We start from the raw sequence: 18,408 nt of genomic DNA, 5'->3' as shown, positions 1-18,408 counted from the left end.
AATTTGATTTTGATTTGCATCTCTTCAGTTTCGGCAGGGCTGATGATGTTTTTAATAGCTTATTGGCCATTGTATTCTTTGAATGATCTATTTCTTTCTTTTACCCGATATCTGTAGACCCAGGGATTTTGCAGTTTCATTTGTCCTTCAGCAAATTAATGTTGAGTGTCTATTTTGTGCCTGCATTGGTGTTCTACTGCTGCTGTAACAAATTCCTGCAGACTTACTGGTATAAAACAACACAAATTTATTATCTTATAGTTCTGTAGGTTAAAGTCCGACATGGGTCTTACTGGGCTAAAATCAGGGTGGGGCTGTGTTCCTTTTGGAAGCTGTTTTTCACCTTCAAGAGGCCACCACATTCCTCGGCTCATGTTCCCCTTCGTTAATCTGAAGCCAGCTATGCTGCACGTCTCTAAACAATCTTCCATAGTCAGCTCCCCCCCACCCCACACTCGCTTCTGCCTTTCTCTTCCACTTTTAAGGACCCTGTGATTACATTGGGCTCACCTAGATAATCCAGGATAATCTCCCTATTTTAAGGTTATCTGATTAGATTAGAAACCTTATTCTCTCTACAACCTTAATTCTTCTTTACCATGTAACCTAACATAGTCACAGGTTGTGGGGATTAGGACTTGGACATTTTGGGGGGCCATTACTCAGCTTACCAGATTATTTAAGATAGGGGATATGACATTTTTAAAAAGGATCCTGTCTACATGATGCTGCAAGCTAGTGGGGGAAGACAGATGATGATGGGTTTAGGAAACAGGTTCTAGAGGTAAAGGAAGGGCCCTTGGAGCTTAGAAGTGAGGAAGGTAAAGGTGACTGCTCCTGGGGGATGGGGAGGGGAAGGGGAAAGCACTGGTGTGCGCCCAGAAGGAAGAGCACGCTAGGTCCTCTGTCCTAGGTTTTTTATTTTATTTAATTGTTTTTTTTTCTTTATTGACTTTTAGAGAAAGAAGAAGGGAGAGGGAGAGAGAAAGAAATAGCCATGAGAGAGAACATCAATTGGCTGCCTCTTACATGCCCCCCACTGGGGGGTTTGGCCCACAATCTGGGCATGTGCCCTGACAGGTAATCAAACTGGTGACCTCTTGGTGCATGGGTCAAAGCTCAGCCTCTCAGCCACACTGGCAGGCTGGGCGGATCTAAGGTTGTTGTTTTTTATCCTCACCCGAGACATTTTTCCACTTTTTGTTCAGATAGAGTGGGAAGGAGAGAGAGGGAGAGACAGAAACAGAGACAGAGACAGAGACAGAGACATCGACGTGAAAGGGACACATAGAGTGGCTGCCACCCACACAACCAACCAGGGCCGGGGACAAACTGCAACCGAGGTACATGCCCTTAGCTGGAACCGAACCCGGGTCTCTCTGGACCGCAGGCCGACGCTCTAACCGCTGAGCCAAACTGGCCAGGGCTGTTCTAAGGGTTTTAAGGGTGGAGATTTTAATTTTAGGGGAGCTCTCGGGAAGATCTCAATAGAATATTCAGTAGCTTTCCAGGTGTGTCCTTTCAGGGTTGGGTCTTCACTGATTGGTTGGTGCCGGCAGATCATTATTCCATGAAGCTGGTCCTGAGGTCAGCCTTGTCTGGTTTTGCTGCTTTTCTTGGCCTGGAGCTGAAATACAACTGAGGCATAGATGTTATCTCCAGGTTTTGTTGTTGTTTTGCTATTACAATCGGTACATCAGTGACTTCATATATCTGTCATATTACTTGTGATGGCATTTCTTCCCAGAAATGGAATTGCTGGGTCCAAGAACATACATATTTTGCATTTTTAGACATTACTCAATTGTACTCCCAAAAGGTTGTACCAATTTATACTCAGAAACACTGAGCCCAGGTTGTGGGCCAAATCCCCAGTGGAGGGCATGCAGGAAGTGGCTATTCAATGTTCTCTCTCGTTGATGTTTCTCTCTCTTCCTCTCCTTCTCTAAAATCAATAAAGAAAAAAATTTTATTTTTAAACAAACACTGAGTTTCTGTTACCCTACAACCACCCCCTCACCAATGAGATATCAATCTTTTTAATTTTTGTCAGTCCAATCTAATAGACTCTTGCTTCTTATTTTTTACTTTCCCAGCTTTATTAAGAAGATAGATTGTTGTTTTAATCGCTGCCCCTTTACTCCATTGGTGAGGGAGGGATTTCCACCTTAGGGTTAGGGGAATGCCAGACATGATACCGGACACTGGACAAAGTGAGTTTGACAGCAGTTTATTAGTTATATACCCTCACAGCTCAGAGGAGGAGACATCACAAGCCACACATGGCAACACAGATGTTTCACTTGGGACTATAGTGAACAACCAGAGGCTGTGGGGAACAGATGTTGTAGCAGTAAGAGGGTGAAGTGACCCCTGGTTCCTGTAGGCGAGGCAATTGGGTTGTTTGAATAACTCTGAAGGCTGGCAAAGTCTGAAACCTGCTACTCAGAGATAAGCAGGAGCTGCACTTGGTCCATTGGATAAAGATTGGCTATGCCCTGGCCAGTTTGGTTCAGCGGTTAGAGCGGCCCGTGGACCAGAGTCCCTGGTTCATTTCCTGCTAAGGGCACGTACATCGGTTGCAGTTTGTCCTCAGCCGCAGTTGGGGTCATGTGGGTGGCAACCACTCGATGTGTCTCTCTCACATCTATGTTTCTCTCTCTCTCTTCCCCCCTCTCTCCCTCCCACTCTATCTTAAGAGAAATGCAAAAATGTCCTCGGGTGAGGATAAAAACCAAAAAAAAGATTGATAGGCTAGGGTAACTTTCAGGTAGGCCATTTGAGGCCCTACTGCCTTCACCAGATGGCAAGGAAGCACAAACTATTGAATCTTAATTTTAACCATTCCTGGTTAATTATGAGAGTTCCTTTTTGGGTACTAACTTTTGAACGACTTTCTTGCATCTATGGTTTTTTTTTCTTATTTAACAAACTCATAGATTGTTGATTTTAGAGATAGAGGAAGGGAGAAACATCAATGTGAGAAACATTGACTGGTTACCTCTCATACATGCATAACTGGGGGTCGAACCTGCAACCTAGGTATGTGACCTGACCGGGAATCAAACCCTCTACCTTTTGTTGTACAGGGTGATGCTCCAACCAACTAAGCCTCCTGGACAGGGATGAACTATGCTATCTTTATTGGGAATTGGTATAAGGGGAATTGTGGCTTCAGAAAATGAAAGATCAGCCCTGGCCGGTTTTCTCAGTGGTTAGAACATCAGCCTGCAAACAAGAGAGTCCCGGGTTCGGTTCCTGCTAAGGACACATACCTCGGTTGCAGTTCATCCCCCACCCAGGTTGGGGTTGTGTGGGTGGCAACCACTCGATGTGTCTCTCTCACACTGACGTTTCTCTCTCTCCTGCTCTATCTGAAGATAGATGCAAAAAATGTCCTCAGGTGAGGATAAAAAAAAAAAAAGAAAGATCATTCTCATTTTTCTGGCTCATAGATTTATGGGGTGAGGATTATCTATTTACAGAAAGTTTGAGAGAATTCTTTCAATAAACCATCTGAGCCCAAGTCTTTTTTGGACATATTTCTTTCTTTTTTCTTTTTTTTAAAAATATTTTTCTTTCTTTATTTTATTTTTTTAGATAGAGTGGGAGGGGGAGAGAGAGAGAGAGAAACATCGACGTGAAAGGGACACATGGAGTGGCTGCCTCCTGCACAACCCAACCAGGGCCGGGGACAAACTGCAACCGGGGTACACACCCTTAGCGGGAACCGAACCCGGGTCTCTCTGGACGGCAGGCCAACACTCTAACCGCTGAGCCAAACCGGCCAGGGCTGGACATATTTCTTGGATAATGTTTTCAACCTCTTTTTTTTTATAATTTTGTCAGAAAATTATCTACTTTATTAAGATTTTCATATACATTAGAACAGAGTCATTTATGGGATTCTCTTATTTTCCTAGTGTCCTTAATATGCAAAACCACATTCTCTAAGACTCTATCCTCTCAAAGCTAAGAACAGAAAACTATAAAGAGAGATTGAGATCAAGATAGGTGAGGTGAAAACTGATTAAAATGAGAAGAAAAACAGAATTAAATACAGAGTACTAAGTACTAAAGTACAGAGTCTATGTTTCTCTCCCACCCTCCCTCCCACTCTGATCTAAAAATCAATGGAAAAATATCCTTTGGTGAGGATTAAAAAAATGAAAAACAAAACTCCCAGGATGCAGAGAAAAAGGACAAAATTAATTGACAATGCTGGCCCATTGTGATCATTTTAGTGGAGCAAAAAACAAAAAACAGCCCTGGCCACTTTGGCTCAGCAGTTAGAGTATTGGTCTACCAAAGGGTCCTGGGTTCAATTCCAGGTCAAGCACACGTACTTTCTTTTTTTTTTTTTTATCCTCACCCGAGGACATTTTTCCATTTTTTGTTCAGGTAGAGTGGGAGAGAGAGAGGAACAGAGAGAGAGAGAGAAACATCGATGTGAAAGGAACACATCGAGTGGCTGCCACCCACACAACCGACCAGGGCCGGGGACAAACTGCAACCGAGGTACGTGCCCTTAGCGGGAACCGAACCCGGGTCTCTCAGGACCGCAGGCCGACGCTCTAACCGCTGAGCCAGGGCCGTACTTTCCACTCTATCTAAAAATCAGTGGAACCCTGGCTGGTTTTGCTCAGTGGTTAAAAGCATCAGCCCTCAGACTAAAGGGTCATAGGTTCGATTGCCGGACAGGACAAGGGCACGTACCTGGGTTGTGGGTTTGATCCCTGGCCCTGATTAGGAGTCATATGGGAGGCAACCAATTGATGTGTCTCCCTCCCTCCCTTCCACTCTACCTAAGAGTTAATGGAAAAATATCCTTGAGTGAGGATTAACAACAAATAATGAATAAATAAATAAATAAAAATTTAAAAAATAAAAATCAATGGAAAAATATCCACCAAAAAAAAGAATAAAAATAAAAAAAATTAACTGAAACAATCTGTTCACAGATTAGACAGGAACATATTAGAAGAAAACATCTAAGCTGAAAAGACCTTTTATTTAAGGAAAATTAATAGAAAAAGGTCCACATTGAGACTTACGCTGGCAAAATGTTTGACTTTTGAGGGTAATAAGTCCCAGTAAGCACTAGGCAAATTGCTCACCTAAAACAAACCAGCCCAGTTTTGCTACCATTTATTTTGAGATATAATTGACATATAAAATTACAGTTAACCCTTGAACAATGAGGGTTAGGGACACCAACCCCTGGGCAGTTGAAAATCCTTATATAACTTGACTTCCCCAAAACAATTACTAGTAGCCTACAGTTGACCAGAAGCCTTGTCAATAACAAACAATTGATTAGTATATGTTTTGTATGTTATACATATATACTGCATCTTTACATTTGTTTACATTTCAGCTGTGAATGGCACCATGTACAGTCTGTGTTTGTGTGCCTAAGTTTTGATAAATGTTAATTCTTTATAATAGATTTGTATATATTTTATGGTAGTAAATTATAAAATACACTGCATTCATGACATACCTGACTTTTTCTTAAATACTTCAATATTTCTAGACCATGTGGTTCATCTGTGAGTTTTTTTTTAATTTGTCACAAATCTCCAAAAAATATTCCAGTACACTTATTGAAAAAATCCACATACAAGTGAACCTGTGCAGTTCAAACCCAGGTTGTTTAAGGGTCAACTCTATATAGTTTCAGGTATACTTGCTGCCATTTTAAAAGCCAAAAGATAATGGAGTAAGAAGAGAGTCTTGAGGGGAAATTTTGAGGCTCACAGTCCAGCCACCATTTGTGTGTGCAGTAGGAAGCAGTCTCACCTAGGCCAAAGGCTTAGGAAAACATAACATTCAGGAGTCTTCCCTGAAATCAAACGAAAGATGGATCTGAGCCTGAGCATGAAAAAGAAAAATTAGAGCATTAAAAAACTGGCAGTGACATTGATACCAATTAAACAAAGGGCTGGCAAAAGCCAGAAATGATTGAAAAGAGGATTTTGTGGCTTAAAAAAAGTGTAAACAAAAGCTGGGTCTATCATCCTGGATTAAGTGGACAAATATTCGTAGGTGTGAGGGTAGCAGGCCAGGACATGGAAAGGCACATTAAATTTCTCCTTACATACGGAGGAATATAAAAATGATATCATTGACTAATAATTTGTGAAATATAACCTGTATTTTTATTTAGTAAACTTACAGGCAACCACCAGGAGAATTATAAAACTGGCTTTGTGCCTTGCAAAAACACTAGAAGATAAAAACAAATATTGAAAAACTCAGAAAACAGGAAATAGCAAAAGTAAAACTATAAAATGGGATGACAGATAATCAAACAAATCAGCTATAACAGCAGAGATACAATGGGTTATATCTCAGCCAGAGTGGAGACACTGCGGGTTTTTAGGGCGGACCCCTTGTACCTCCAGGCTTTTGCTAATGCCTAATCTTAGGCCTGGCTAGCTTTCCCGCCCTAAGGCCCAAGTTCTAGCCAGACCTCTTCCTTCTCGCAGTCCTCCCGGGCCACCCGAGGTGGAACGAACACTCCCCGCATAGAACAGGGCACGCGAAGCTGATGCTCTCGGTCGGAAGGAAGTCCCCGCCTCACTCTCACACCAGGATGCAGAATGGGGCCGGGCCTGGTCCCAGGTGCAGGGCACAAGGTGAAAGCGCTGAAACCCTGCTGGACTGTAATGTTTATCTTTTTCCTGGTCGCCCGCCGGTTCCCCGAGACGGTAAGCATTCCCGAGCAGCAAGTTTCAACTCGGCTTGGTTTGCTGACGAATGCAGTCACGGCCCTCGGAAGCCTCCCACACACCCGCCTGCGGTCCCCGCGCGGGGGCGGGTCTTCTCACCGCCGAGTAGGATCCACCCCTGACGGTTCACCCCGCCCCCACCTTGCAGACTTTCGGGGCTTCACGGTGTCCACTGGGAAACCGCGTCGGCGGAGCAGGAGCAGGAGCAGGAGAGGAGTGGCCCTCGGAGCTCGGCGTCCCGAGCCCCTTCCCCAAACCAGAGGGGCCCCTCCCTGTCGCCAAAGATGGGTTCAGGGAGGGCGTGGTCCCACTGCATTTGTTGGAGAGACTGGGGGCTGAGTCCAAGGGTCTTGAGAGGTAACAGGCGACGTGCAGAGGAGCTCGGGGCCGACTCCAGCGGGTGAAGCAGAGGGGTCCCACTCGCAGACTGGGACGCAGCAACCAAAGGGTTAAAGCACTGTGTCCCGCCCCGGTCTGGGGATTGGCGACCCCGGGGGGCGTGGCTGGAGGGCGGGCCCACGTTTGCCGCAGCTGCGGGTGGGCGGGGCCCGGGTGGGGAGCGGGAGGGGCGCGGAGCGGAGCCGGGCCCGCGCCGCGCGCCCCGCCGGGCGGGCTTCGGGCTGCACCAGCGAGCCGGGCCGGTGGCGTCGGTTCCGAAGACCCCGTGCCGGACCCTGAAGCAGCGAGTAAGTGAGGCAGGCCCACCGCGGCGCCCCTCCCGGCTTCAGCCTATCGCTGTGCCCACTGCACCGCGAGGTTCGTCCGGCGGGACTCAGAGCTGGGGAGGGGGCGCGTCCCGCTGCTGGGGTCCCGGGGGGGAGGGGAGTGGAGATGAGACCGATGATGTCATGGATGCTTCTTCGGGCCTGGGGAGCGGTGGAGGCCGGAGGGGGTGCGGCCCGGATTATGTCACCTCTTCCCTCTGCGCCCCGCCCCCCGGGGCCACACGCGCTGGTGGGGAGCACAGGGAGGTGCGAGCGGGATTTCCCCCACTGCAGAGACCCCCGGGCATCTTCTCAGGACAGCCTGTGGCCCGGGTCTCTATCTGTCGCGCTGTGGGCCGTGGGCTGTTGGTGAATGGCGAACACCCTCACCCCTCCGCGCGGAGGCTCGTGTGATGCGCGCGTGTGTGTGCTTGGGGGGGGGGGCGCTGTCAGCCCCCACAGTCCTGAAACACGGGCTTCATCAGAACCAGAATCTAGGGGATGGGCCTCCTTACCCCGTTGTCGCCAAGGGAAGATGGATCTCCCTTCACACATCCCAACCAAGAACTTCTGGATACCTCTGCACCCCCAAAAGATTTACAGTGCCCCGGGTCTCTTTTCTTCCTTAGTCCTTCTTCCCAGAAGACCTTCCTGCCTTTCCTGTCCGGATTCATGGCCTCTTTGCATTGCTCATCACTAGCAATCCCACACATATTCTCTCTGCATCTACTCAGTGCCAGAACCCAGAGACCACCAGGACTTTGCAATCTGTGCTCCCTGGGCACCCACCGGCTGGGAAGCCTCAGAATGAAATCTTCCTGAAGTGACCTGAGCCAAGAGCTCTAAGACCCCTTCCTGCTCTGGGCAATCAGGATGTTGTCCTTGGAGGCAGCATTTAGATGGGTCTTAAAGGATGCAGGAAGGGTACAGCGATCTGGGAAGAGATTATGTGTGGATTGAAGAGGAGCTCGAGTCAGGGGAAATAGGATGGGCAGTGGGAGAGGCCTTGGGGGCCCTGCTGCCAGCTCTGCTCTAGTTCTGGGGGCTGAGAGGAATGCCAGGCATTTTACCCATAATACATATCATATACTTCTTAAGATTCCTGTAAGGTAGTCGTGAGAACCTGAAGTGAAATAACCTGTATACAGTTCCACCCCTAATTTCTCTTTGGAGCTGATGCCTCCAGAACTCTGACTAGTCTGCTGTGCTTGGTGCTGCTCATGGAAGAATTTGGGCAGAGCAGTGACAAGATCAGCTTTGCCCTTTAGAAAGATTCCCCTGGCAGTTGCACAAGGAAATGAGTACTGGGGAAGAAAGGCCAGTGAGGAGTCCCCAGCATGGGTGCTGGCGGGGGGGGGAGGGGGGGGGCTGCTGAGATCTTTAGGGGGTGAAAGGGTAGAGCTTGGGACTTCTGAGACCCCAAGAAAAGGTTGAGTGTTCGTAGCATTGGGAAGGACACAGGTAGGGAGGGGCCAGGTGGTCACTATGAGTTGGAGGGACCTACTCACGTGACCCACAGGTAGAGTACATTTTGGCCCCTATGTGACTGCTAGTACTGTATGTAATGTCCCAGGCACTGAGGGTCGCTGGGTCAGAGACAGAGGTAGAGTCAAGAAACAGGCTGTCATACAGGTAGTTGAGCTGATGCCACGAGGCTGCCATTGCAGACCACACTTGGCTACCGGGGCCAGTTCAGGACTCTGACCCATAGACAAAGCTCAACTCAGTTTCTGCCTATCAGGGAAACATGCCCCTCCTTGTCCTGCCACCTCCCTGCTAGATTTTTGAGGAAACAAGCTTGGAGTAGGCAAGAGGCAGGGAATGTTTGCATGGGGTTAACCATGACAGATTAGAATTATGACAAGAAGCTCTTTGGGGAGTGAGGCTCGAGGGAGAAGAACTGCTCTGGTTTGGCAGTACAGGATTCCCAGGTAAAGCACAAGTGTAAGAGGCTTAGGATACAGTCCTTTAGACCTCATTTCCATCCAAGACTCTGGGTATCTGAGCCTGGTTGGGGACCATATACACTATAGGGAAACAGTGCGGCAGCGTGGCATATGGTCAGATTCTTCTTTTCTGGATCTCAGAGAAGGTAGTAGTACTGCATACTTGTATTACACTTTACAGTTTACAAAGCACCTTCTCAAACATTACTATCCCCTGTCACTCTCATGATCAACATGATCACTTCTGAGGTTTGCTTATGCCCACTCCCAGGCCTCTGGCACAGCCCCCTTGCCTACGTCTCCAGTCTCACTATTGGCACCTTCCTTCAGCATATCAACACACTCAAGTTTCTACCATGTTTAATTTTAAAATTAGAAAAAGCCTTTGGATCCCAAACCACTTAAATCTTCTCTGGCCTTTTAGCAGGGAACCTCCTATCTTTCCCTCCAGACCCCTCTACTCCTGTAGTCTGGCTTCGCCTTGCACTACCTTTCAGAAACCATTCTCTCATAGATACCAGTGATGTTTTCACCTGCCAAATCCAGAGCACACTCTCCAATCCCAATTCACCTGGCCTCTTTTTAATAACAGAAGTGTACCCACATTCTTGAAGGCCCCCATCTTGTTCTGCAGGGCCTGCCTTCTCCTGGCATTCCTCCTGCTCCTTCACTGCCTCCCAGGCTTCTAGGGCTCGATTACCCTACCCTTGAACGCTGATGATTTCAATCTCTTTCTCTATCCAGTGCTTGAGAGAGATCTTTCTCTGGTCTTCCCCAAAGCACCTATTTCCCCCAAACATTCTCACCCTGACATGTTAAATGTGTCACACTCGCCCTGTTGCTCCAGCCCAGATCTTCCCTTTCCCCCACCCCCTGAACTCCACCTGTATGAAGTTTTGTCAGTTCTTCCCTGTCCAGGCCTTCCCACTGGTTCCAAACCTCCAGGCCACTCAGCCTCCATCCTCTCAATTCTCAGCTGCTTCCTACACTGTACCAGGAATGGTGAGAGAAGGGGGTGATGATTAAGATGGGAGGGGGATTTCTGAGCTGAGGGGTAGCCAGATTGGCATATGCTGGGAGTGGAGGCAGAGCAGGAACTAGGGTGATGCAGGTACCTTAGGGCACCACGATAAGGAGGTCTTCACTCTCTCTGGGTCTGAAAGTGCTGATCCTGCGCTTCTGTTGTACCCCACGGGACAGATTGGCCAAGAGAGGTAGGTGGTAAAGTGCTGTTCTCCACACCTAGGGAGCAGGCACCGAGAGAGTGGAATTTCACAAAGGCAGTGTGGACTGGCTTGATGGTGAAATTTCCAACCACCTAGGGCTGTAATTCCATGTGTGATGGCCAAAAGACTCCTAAGGGCAATAGTTTATTAGGGTACCCGGGTCAGGAGCCTGATAGGATGGACACAACATTAGAAGTGGGCATCTGGGTAACAGAGTCTGAGAAGTGCTCAAGGGCTGTGGGGTGCCACCTGGACCCCTTCACCTTGGTAGAGGAGGGCTCCTGACCTGGTTTCTGATGGGAGTAAGGGGGAATGGCACCCTGCCATCTCTGGCACATGAATTTGAGTTCCTACACCGCAGGTAGGCACTGCTTACTGCCCCTTGCCAGGCTGGATTATTCGGATCTCTGGAGCAGGTGTTCCCAGGTGCGGACTTGAGACAAAGGAACCAGGAAGCAGGGCCTCCCTGAGTACAGGTAGCTGGAGGCCCTGCTCTCCCTGCTGGCCCTGTTCCTGTGGGCTGGCTGGGGGGTGGGGGTGGGGGGGGCGTTCACGCCCACTGAGGGGCGCCGAGAACTTCTCGGTGCACTGAGCAGGGTTGAGGTCCACAGGGAGCGGGGAGGGGAGTAATCCAGGAAGTCTTCCCGGAGGCGGTGAATTCTTAGCGAGGTTCGGCGGCGCGGAATCTTCCTAGGCGCCGCTGGGTGCGCAGGCCCCGCCCATTCCCGCCCACCTGTGGGAAAGGCAGTCCCCGAGGGAGGCTCGGCGGGCGCTCGCTGCTAGCGGCTCTGCGTTCTCCGCCCCGGCCTCAGCCGGCTTGGGGGCCTCTGCGCAGGTACTGCACGCAGGGAGGGGCCTTCCGTGCCAGGTGCCCGTGCGGCCCACTTCGGAAGACCTCCGGGAGGTCTCCTTGGCCACGCGCTGCAGCCGCGGTCCCCGGCCGGCTGCGGGGGCGGGGCGTGCCCGTGGTGGTCCTCAGGCGCGCTGCAAGGGCAGCTGCTGCCCCTGCCCCTCAAGACCCCAGTCCGATCCGGCGCCCGTCACCTGGGGGCGCCTGGCACGTGGCAGCTCCGCGAGGTGGGTCCTTCATTCCTCCCATTTTACAGAGAAGAAAACTGCAGTCCGGGATGGCTCTGTCGGCCCGGCCAAAGTCGCGCAGCTGGTTCGGGCCGAGCCCCGACTTCGAGAGTGAGGCACATGGCCCCTGCAGACCGGGCGGCGGAGGGTCCCAGGCTTGAGGACCCATCGGCCCCCCCACTCCCTTGGAAAGGCAAGGAGAGGAACCTGCGCTGGTAGTGATCCTCCACTTCTGCCCTTGGCCGCAACACCCTAGGTTAGGGCACCGAGAAGGAACCCATTCACAATTTTTGGATAGGGGTGGGTTTCTCTCCCTCCTTTAACTTCTGAGGTTTCCTCTTGAATTCAAATACTGCTGTCCTCTTCCAACCCCATCTCCCTGCTCATTGGATGGGATGTAGAGGTCCAGACCCAGGGTAAAGAACCCTAAGTTCTGGACGTTGCAGTGAAGAATTGAGGGGGCCACTGAGTCTGGGAGGCTAACAGAGGAGGTTGGGTTGAGGAGTGGAATAGAGAGCTGAGCAAAGCTGGGAGGGTATGGTGTCTTGGGCTCAGGCTCTGTCCGGTGGGCAACAGGCAGCTCCCATTACCAAGGTATCATTCTTACCTAGCCCCATTCCTTTACCTTGGGTGTCTGGGAATTCTTGTGTCTATTGTAGGGAAGGGGATGCTGAGAGGTAGGGTGCAGGTGGTTCTGGGGCTGACCTGGATGGTGTGGTGGGCACGGGGTTGGGTCTAACCAATCTCTGCTTTCCTGCCTATGCCCACAGTGCCCCCCTGGCTTAGTCATGGCGAAGCTGGAGACACTGCCTGTGCGCGCTGACTCGGGGCGGGATCCCCTCCTGGCCTTTGCCCCACGGCCCTCTGAGCTCGGACCTCCAGATCCTCGTCTGGCCATGGGCAGTGTGGGCAGTGGGGTTGCCCATGCCCAAGAGTTCGCCATGAAGAGTGTGGGTACCCGCACAGGGGGTGGGGGCAGCCAGGGCAGTTTCCCTGGCCCTCGAGCTGGCGGCAGTGGGGGCAGCAGGGAGAGGCCAGGCCGCTACCCCTCTGAGGACAAGGCTCTCGCCAACTCCCTCTACCTCAATGGTGAGCTGAGAGGCAGTGACCACACGGATGTCTGTGGCAATGTGGTGGGCAGCAGTGGCGGCAGCAGCAGTAGCGGCGGCAGTGACAAGGCCCCACCACAGTATCGTGAGCCCAGCCACCCACCGAAGCTCCTGGCCACCTCTGGCAAGCTAGACCAGGTTAGTTCTCAGGGCCTTTTTCTAGGGATGGGAGGTAGCCCAGAGAGGAGAGTAAAATGGGCCTTCTTGGAATTTGGGTTGTAGGTGCCAGGATAGAGGTTAGGCTTGGAGGGTGGGTCCAGGGCAAAGACTTGGCGTGGGTGGGCCATGAGGTAGAGACCCAGCCTTGAATGACTCCTGGGATGGAGATCAGTGAGGGTGGGAGGTGGGGCTGAAAGGTCTTGGCCAAAGGGAAGAGGCTTGGGTGAAGGCTAAGGCCCATCCTGATGCCCACTCCCCCTTCCTTGCTTTTATGCAGTGCTCAGAGCCACTAGTTCGGCCTTCAGCCTTCAAGCCCGTTGTACCCAAGAACTTCCACTCCATGCAGAACTTGTGTCCCCCACAGACCAGCGGGACCCCTGAGGGACGGCAGGGCCCTGGTGGCCTAAAGGGTGGACTGGACAAGTCTCGGACCATGACCCCAGCGGGAGGGGGTGGGGGCAGCCTCTCAGACTCAGGCCGGAACTCACTCACAAGCCTGCCCACCTATAGCTCTAGCTACAGCCAGCACCTGGCGCCCCTCAGTGCCTCCACCAGCCACATCAACCGCATTGGCACTGCTGGCTATGGTAGTGGCAGTGGCAGTGGCAGCAGTGGTGGTGGGTCCGGTTACCAGGACCTGGCGACCTCTGATAGTGGGCGGGCCTCCAGCAAGAGTGGGTCTTCTTCATCCATGGGGCGGTCTGGCCACCTGGGATCCGGAGAGGGCGGAGGTGGAGGCCTGCCGTTTTCGGCCTGCTCACCACCCTCGCCCAGTGCTCTGATCCAGGATCTAGAGGAGCGGCTGTGGGAGAAGGAGCAGGAGGTGGCAGCTCTGCGCCGGAGCCTGGAGCAGAGTGAGGTGGCGGTGGCCCAGGTGCTGGAGGAGCGGCAGAAAGCGTGGGAGCGTGAGCTGGCAGAGCTGCGGCAGGGCTGCAGCGGGAAGCTGCAGCAGGTGGCCCGCCGTGCTCAGCGTGCCCAGCAGGGCCTACAGCTGCAAGTGTTGCGGCTGCAGCAGGACAAGAAGCAGCTGCAGGAGGAGGCAGCCCGGCTGATGCGACAGCGGGAAGAGCTTGAGGACAAGGTGGCCGCCTGCCAGAAGGAGCAGGCCGACTTCCTGCCCCGGATGGAGGAAACTAAGTGGGAGGTGCGGGTTGGGGGCTTGGGCCTTCTCCCTGTCTCCTCTTCCTTCTATCCCTCTGGAGAAACCCAGAGCAGTAGACCATCATGATCACAAAGGGAGTGAAAGTTGGGGGATGGGGCACAAGATTGATTAGGAGTGTCTGTGACGACTGGGTGGGATTGGTCATGTATGTTCTGAGTCCAAGGAGGGCCCTGTGTGTCAGTTCTGCCCAGCCTGTTGCCCTGGAGAAGCCTGGTACCTCTGGGGCTGGATATGGAAGCTGGGGTAAGGTGAGCAGAGCTCTGCCTTCACCTCGGCTTCTCCCACCCGACCCTGCCAGGTGTGCCAGAAGGCCGGGGAGATTTCCCTCCTGAAGCAGCAGCTGAAGGACTCGCAGGCTGATGTGTCCCAGAAGCTGAGTGAGATTGTGGGGCTGCGCTCCCAGCTGCGGGAGGGCCGGGCCTCACTGCGGGAGAAGGAGGAGCAGCTGCTCAGCCTGAGGGACTCCTTCAGCAGCAAGCAGGCCAGCCTGGAGCTGGCCGAGGGTGAGCTGCCCGCCGCCTGCCTCAAGCCGGCACTGACCCCTGTGGACCCTGCTGAGCCGCAGGATGCTCTGGCCACCTGTGAGAGCGATGAGGCCAAGATGCGCCGGCAGGCCGGGGTGGCCGCTGCTGCCTCCTTGGTCTCCTTGGACGGGGAGGTGGATGCTAGTGGGGAGAACGGGACGAGGGCCCTTCGGCGGGAGGTGGGGCGGCTGCAGGCTGAGCTAGCAGCTGAGCGGCGAGCCCGGGAGCGCCAGGGGGCCAGCTTTGCAGAGGAGCGCCGCGTGTGGCTGGAGGAGAAGGAGAAGGTCATCGAGTACCAGAAGCAGCTGCAGCTGAGCTATGTGGAGATGTACCAGCGCAACCAGCAGCTGGAGCGGCGGCTGCGTGAACGTGGGGCCACGGGGGGTGCCAGCACACCCACCCCCCAACATGGCGAAGAGAAGAAAGCCTGGACCCCCTCCCGCCTTGAGCGCATTGAGTCCACAGAAATCTGATCCCTGACCTGGGCATTCGGACTTTTGACAAATGCCCTGTCAAAGGCCGGAGTCCCCGGTATCCCCTCCCATCATCTCTCTTCCCTATGTTTCCCGTATCCCCAGACCAAAGAGGTTCTCAAAGCAGCTCTGACCAGGGCCCTCCCCTCCCTGCACTGAGTGCCCTCCTAGCTCTACCACTGCCCCTCTGGGCAACCCACTGGGACCCTCCTTCCAAGCAGGGAATGGAGAGGGCAGAGTGAGTGGGGACTAGGGGCCCAGGCTCCCTTTGTTGGCACTCCCTTATTGGAGATGGAGATGGCAGGCCTGCAGCGCCATGAGGTGCCCCAGCCCCTTGTTGGGTCTGGGTGGCTGCCCTGTGTCCAGTGATGCTCTCTGTGCTCACCTCCAAGGCCATGTAGCCTTAGGGGCCTGCATGGGGTGTGCTGAAACTGACAGACCTTGGGCTCCTGGCCCCTCTCCTTCCTGCACTATTCTCCCTCTGTGGGCAGATTGGCAGGACAAGTGGGAGCAGATGGCCTGCCTGTGGTTGAGAGGGCTACTTGCCCAGCCCCTTCCCCTCAAGGTTTCTTGGGCACAGGCCTTTAGAGTCTGGCTTGGTCAGAGTGTGTCCATATGTGTGTGTTGGGGGAAGGAAGGGCTGGGGCTGGAGGCTCAGTGACCAGTAAAGATTTGCCCTCCTGTTCCTGGGAAGGGTTACCTGGAGGCTTCTAAGCTCCCCCTCCCCACCCCCACTTTCTGGCCAGGATCCAAGGGCAATAGCCTCACCTGCTTGGCCTACCCCACACCTGGGGACACTGTCTGGTTCTAACTACAGCTATTAAGTGCTACCTGCCTCTCAGGCACTCCCCTCACCCAGTTCCTGAGGTCATGAGTGTCTGTGATGTCTTCCCCACCCCATTCCTCCAACCTCCTTCTGCTTTCAGCTCAGAACATCATTGTCCCAGGCCACCTCTTCCCCCAAAACTCACCTTTTCTTCCAGTAGAAAATTCTGCTTGATATTCGGTGCACTGCCCACTTCCAAGCTCCACTGGGCCCAAGCCTGACTGAGGCCCTTGTTTGGGGGGTAGGAGGGTAGTTGTGATTGCCCTTGTAAAACAAGGCTGACCCGAGAGGAACACTGACCTTTGGGTTCCCAGAGCCCTGAGTAACCCACCGTTTGCCCAGGGTAGGCCTGGCATGGCCATCAGTGGGGGTTGGGGCAGCCAGTGTGACTTCCTCCTCTATGGGCCCTCTCAGAGTCCATCTCCCCAAGGTAGGAAGGGAAAGGCAAATTTCTAATTCACCAGCAATAAAAAATGGAGGAGGCTTGGCCCTTAGCCCTTATATTTCTCTCTTTTCACTCTCTTCCTCCCACTCCCAAGACTAGGTTTGGGAATAGAGTGGAGAGAGTTGGCAACTACTGTGAGCAAGTCCCCTAACCCTGACCAGCCTCCTCCCATGACTGGTGACTGTTTAAAAAGCTGTGCATCCCCCATGAAAGCAGGAGTGCCCCCTTTGTGTGGCCTCTGTCTCTGCACAGCCCCTTCCAGTGGCCCTCACCAGATCTCTGAACTAGGTTGGGGGGCCATCCTGGCAATCACTGCCCATTCCACTCACCCCTCAGTGTACCTGTCCCAGAACCTGGGCCTGGGTCAGAGGGGCAGGGGGAAGAGAAGGCATTAGTAGGAAAAAAAAAAAAGAAAGAAAAATATTAACAGACTCAGCTTTGGGACTTCCAACCACAAAAGAAATTATATATAAATATATAAAAATATATATCTCTACCATATGTGATGGAAAGACTTTGTTTTCTTTTCCCAAAGAAATAAAATGGAGAAAGCCTCTTGAGTGGCATTCTTTGGCTTGTTTGTGTCTTGCAGGTGAGGGGGATGTGGAGGGCAAAGCTGTAGTAAACAGATTTCCCAGAGGAGGCATGATACTGGAGGTTCTCACTGGGCCATGCTTGGAGGTTGGCTCAAAGCCCAAGCTCCTCCCTGTTGCCCAGGAGGAGTAGTGGTTCCACATTTCTGCCCAGTGGGGCCTTCTCTTCAAATGTCGCCCAAAGGGCTTCAAGCTGGTTCCAGTTCAGAATGTGGACAATAGGCTGCTGGCCTGAAGGCAGGTGATTCAGGACAGCTAGATACAGCCTGCAGTGGCCTGAGCTACCTTATAGCAATGAGCTGATGTTTGAAGACAATACAAAGTAATGAATGCTGAGGATCAGTGTGTAATTAGTGGTGAGGCCCAAAAGGCAGAAGGGACCCAAGCAAATTGCAAGCAGGAAGCCGTCCTTTGAGGGCAAATGCTGTCCTTTATGAAAATATCTTCTGGCACTCTTACAAAGCTCCCCAATCAAGGATGTATTATGCTCCCTACTGGTGTGACTCGGTTGAGCGGTTGTCTCATGCACTGAGAGGTCACCAGTTCAATTCTGGGTCAGGGCACATGCCCAGGTTGCAGGCTCCGATCCCTAGTAGGAATTGTACAGGAGGCAGCCAATGGATGTTTTTCTCTGTTGATGTTTCTCTCCCTCTCCCTTCCTCTCTCTCTAAAATCAATAAAAACATTTTTCCAAAAAAATGAGATTGTGGCTCAGTAATTAGAGTGTTGGCCTGCAGGCCAAAGAGTCATCGGTTCTATTCTGGTCAGGGGCATGTACCTTGGTTGTGGTTTGGTCCCCAGCCCTGGTCGGGGTTGTGCAGGAGGCGGCTGGTTGATGTGTCTTTCTCACATTGATGTTTCTCTTTCTCTCTCTCTCTCTTTCCCCTCCTCCCTTCCACTGTATCTCACGATAAATGGAAAAATATTTTCAAGTGAGGTTTTTCTTTTAATTTTTTTTTTATTAATCCTCACCCGAAGATATTTTTACATTCATCTTCAAACAGAGTAGAGGGAGAGAGAGAAACAGTGATGTGAGAGAGACACATCGATTAGTTGCCACCTGCATGACCCCACAACCGAGGTACATGCTCTTGGCCGGGAATCAAACCCGGGATTCTTTGGATTCTTTGGTCCATAGGCTGGCACTCTAACCCCTGAGTGAAACTGGCTGGGGAGTTTTAAAGGGACTGCATAGTTAAGTTTTTTTGTTTTTTTTTGGTACATGCCCCTAGCAGGAACTGAACCCGGGACTCTCTGATCTGCAGGCCGACGCTCCAACTGTTGAGCCAAACTGGCCAGGGCATAGTTCAGATTTTTAAAAACTAATATATTATGCTACAAATAACACAACCTGATGTACAGGACCTTAAAGGGTGGTTTATTTTTTCTCACATGACAAGTCTGGTAGGCATCCTAAGTGTTGGTTGATC

General features: G+C 51.9%; 1 protein-coding gene across 6 annotated transcripts; it reads left to right on the top strand.

Annotated features, from left to right (window-relative positions):
* Positions 1–6,892: 6,892 nt before the first annotated feature.
* Positions 6,893–16,949, top strand: LZTS3 (leucine zipper tumor suppressor family member 3). 6 transcript variants are annotated; one of them, XM_036245583.1, is made up of 5 exons: positions 6,893–7,091; positions 11,717–11,943; positions 12,458–12,934; positions 13,233–14,099; positions 14,416–16,914. In XM_036245583.1, exons 3-5 carry the CDS (start codon positions 12,476–12,478, stop codon positions 15,112–15,114), a joined length of 2,025 nt encoding a protein of 674 aa, XP_036101476.1. In that variant the 5' UTR covers positions 6,893–7,091; positions 11,717–11,943; positions 12,458–12,475; the 3' UTR covers positions 15,115–16,914. The 6 variants fall into 6 exon arrangements, with proteins under 6 accessions (XP_036101476.1, XP_036101472.1, XP_036101477.1 ...); XM_036245579.1 differs by lacking the exon at positions 6,893–7,091 and adding an exon at positions 7,326–7,420 and having other exon boundaries at positions 14,416–16,949; XM_036245584.1 differs by lacking the exon at positions 6,893–7,091 and adding an exon at positions 7,360–7,420 and having other exon boundaries at positions 13,233–14,036.
* Positions 16,950–18,408: the final 1,459 nt, after the last annotated feature.

Source organism: Molossus molossus, unplaced genomic scaffold (genome assembly GCF_014108415.1).
Source record: "Molossus molossus isolate mMolMol1 unplaced genomic scaffold, mMolMol1.p scaffold_m16_p_6, whole genome shotgun sequence".
Classification (NCBI taxonomy): Eukaryota; Metazoa; Chordata; class Mammalia; order Chiroptera; family Molossidae; genus Molossus; species Molossus molossus.
Note: the sequence above shows the minus strand (reverse complement) of the source record. Positions and strands in the feature narration are given on the sequence as shown.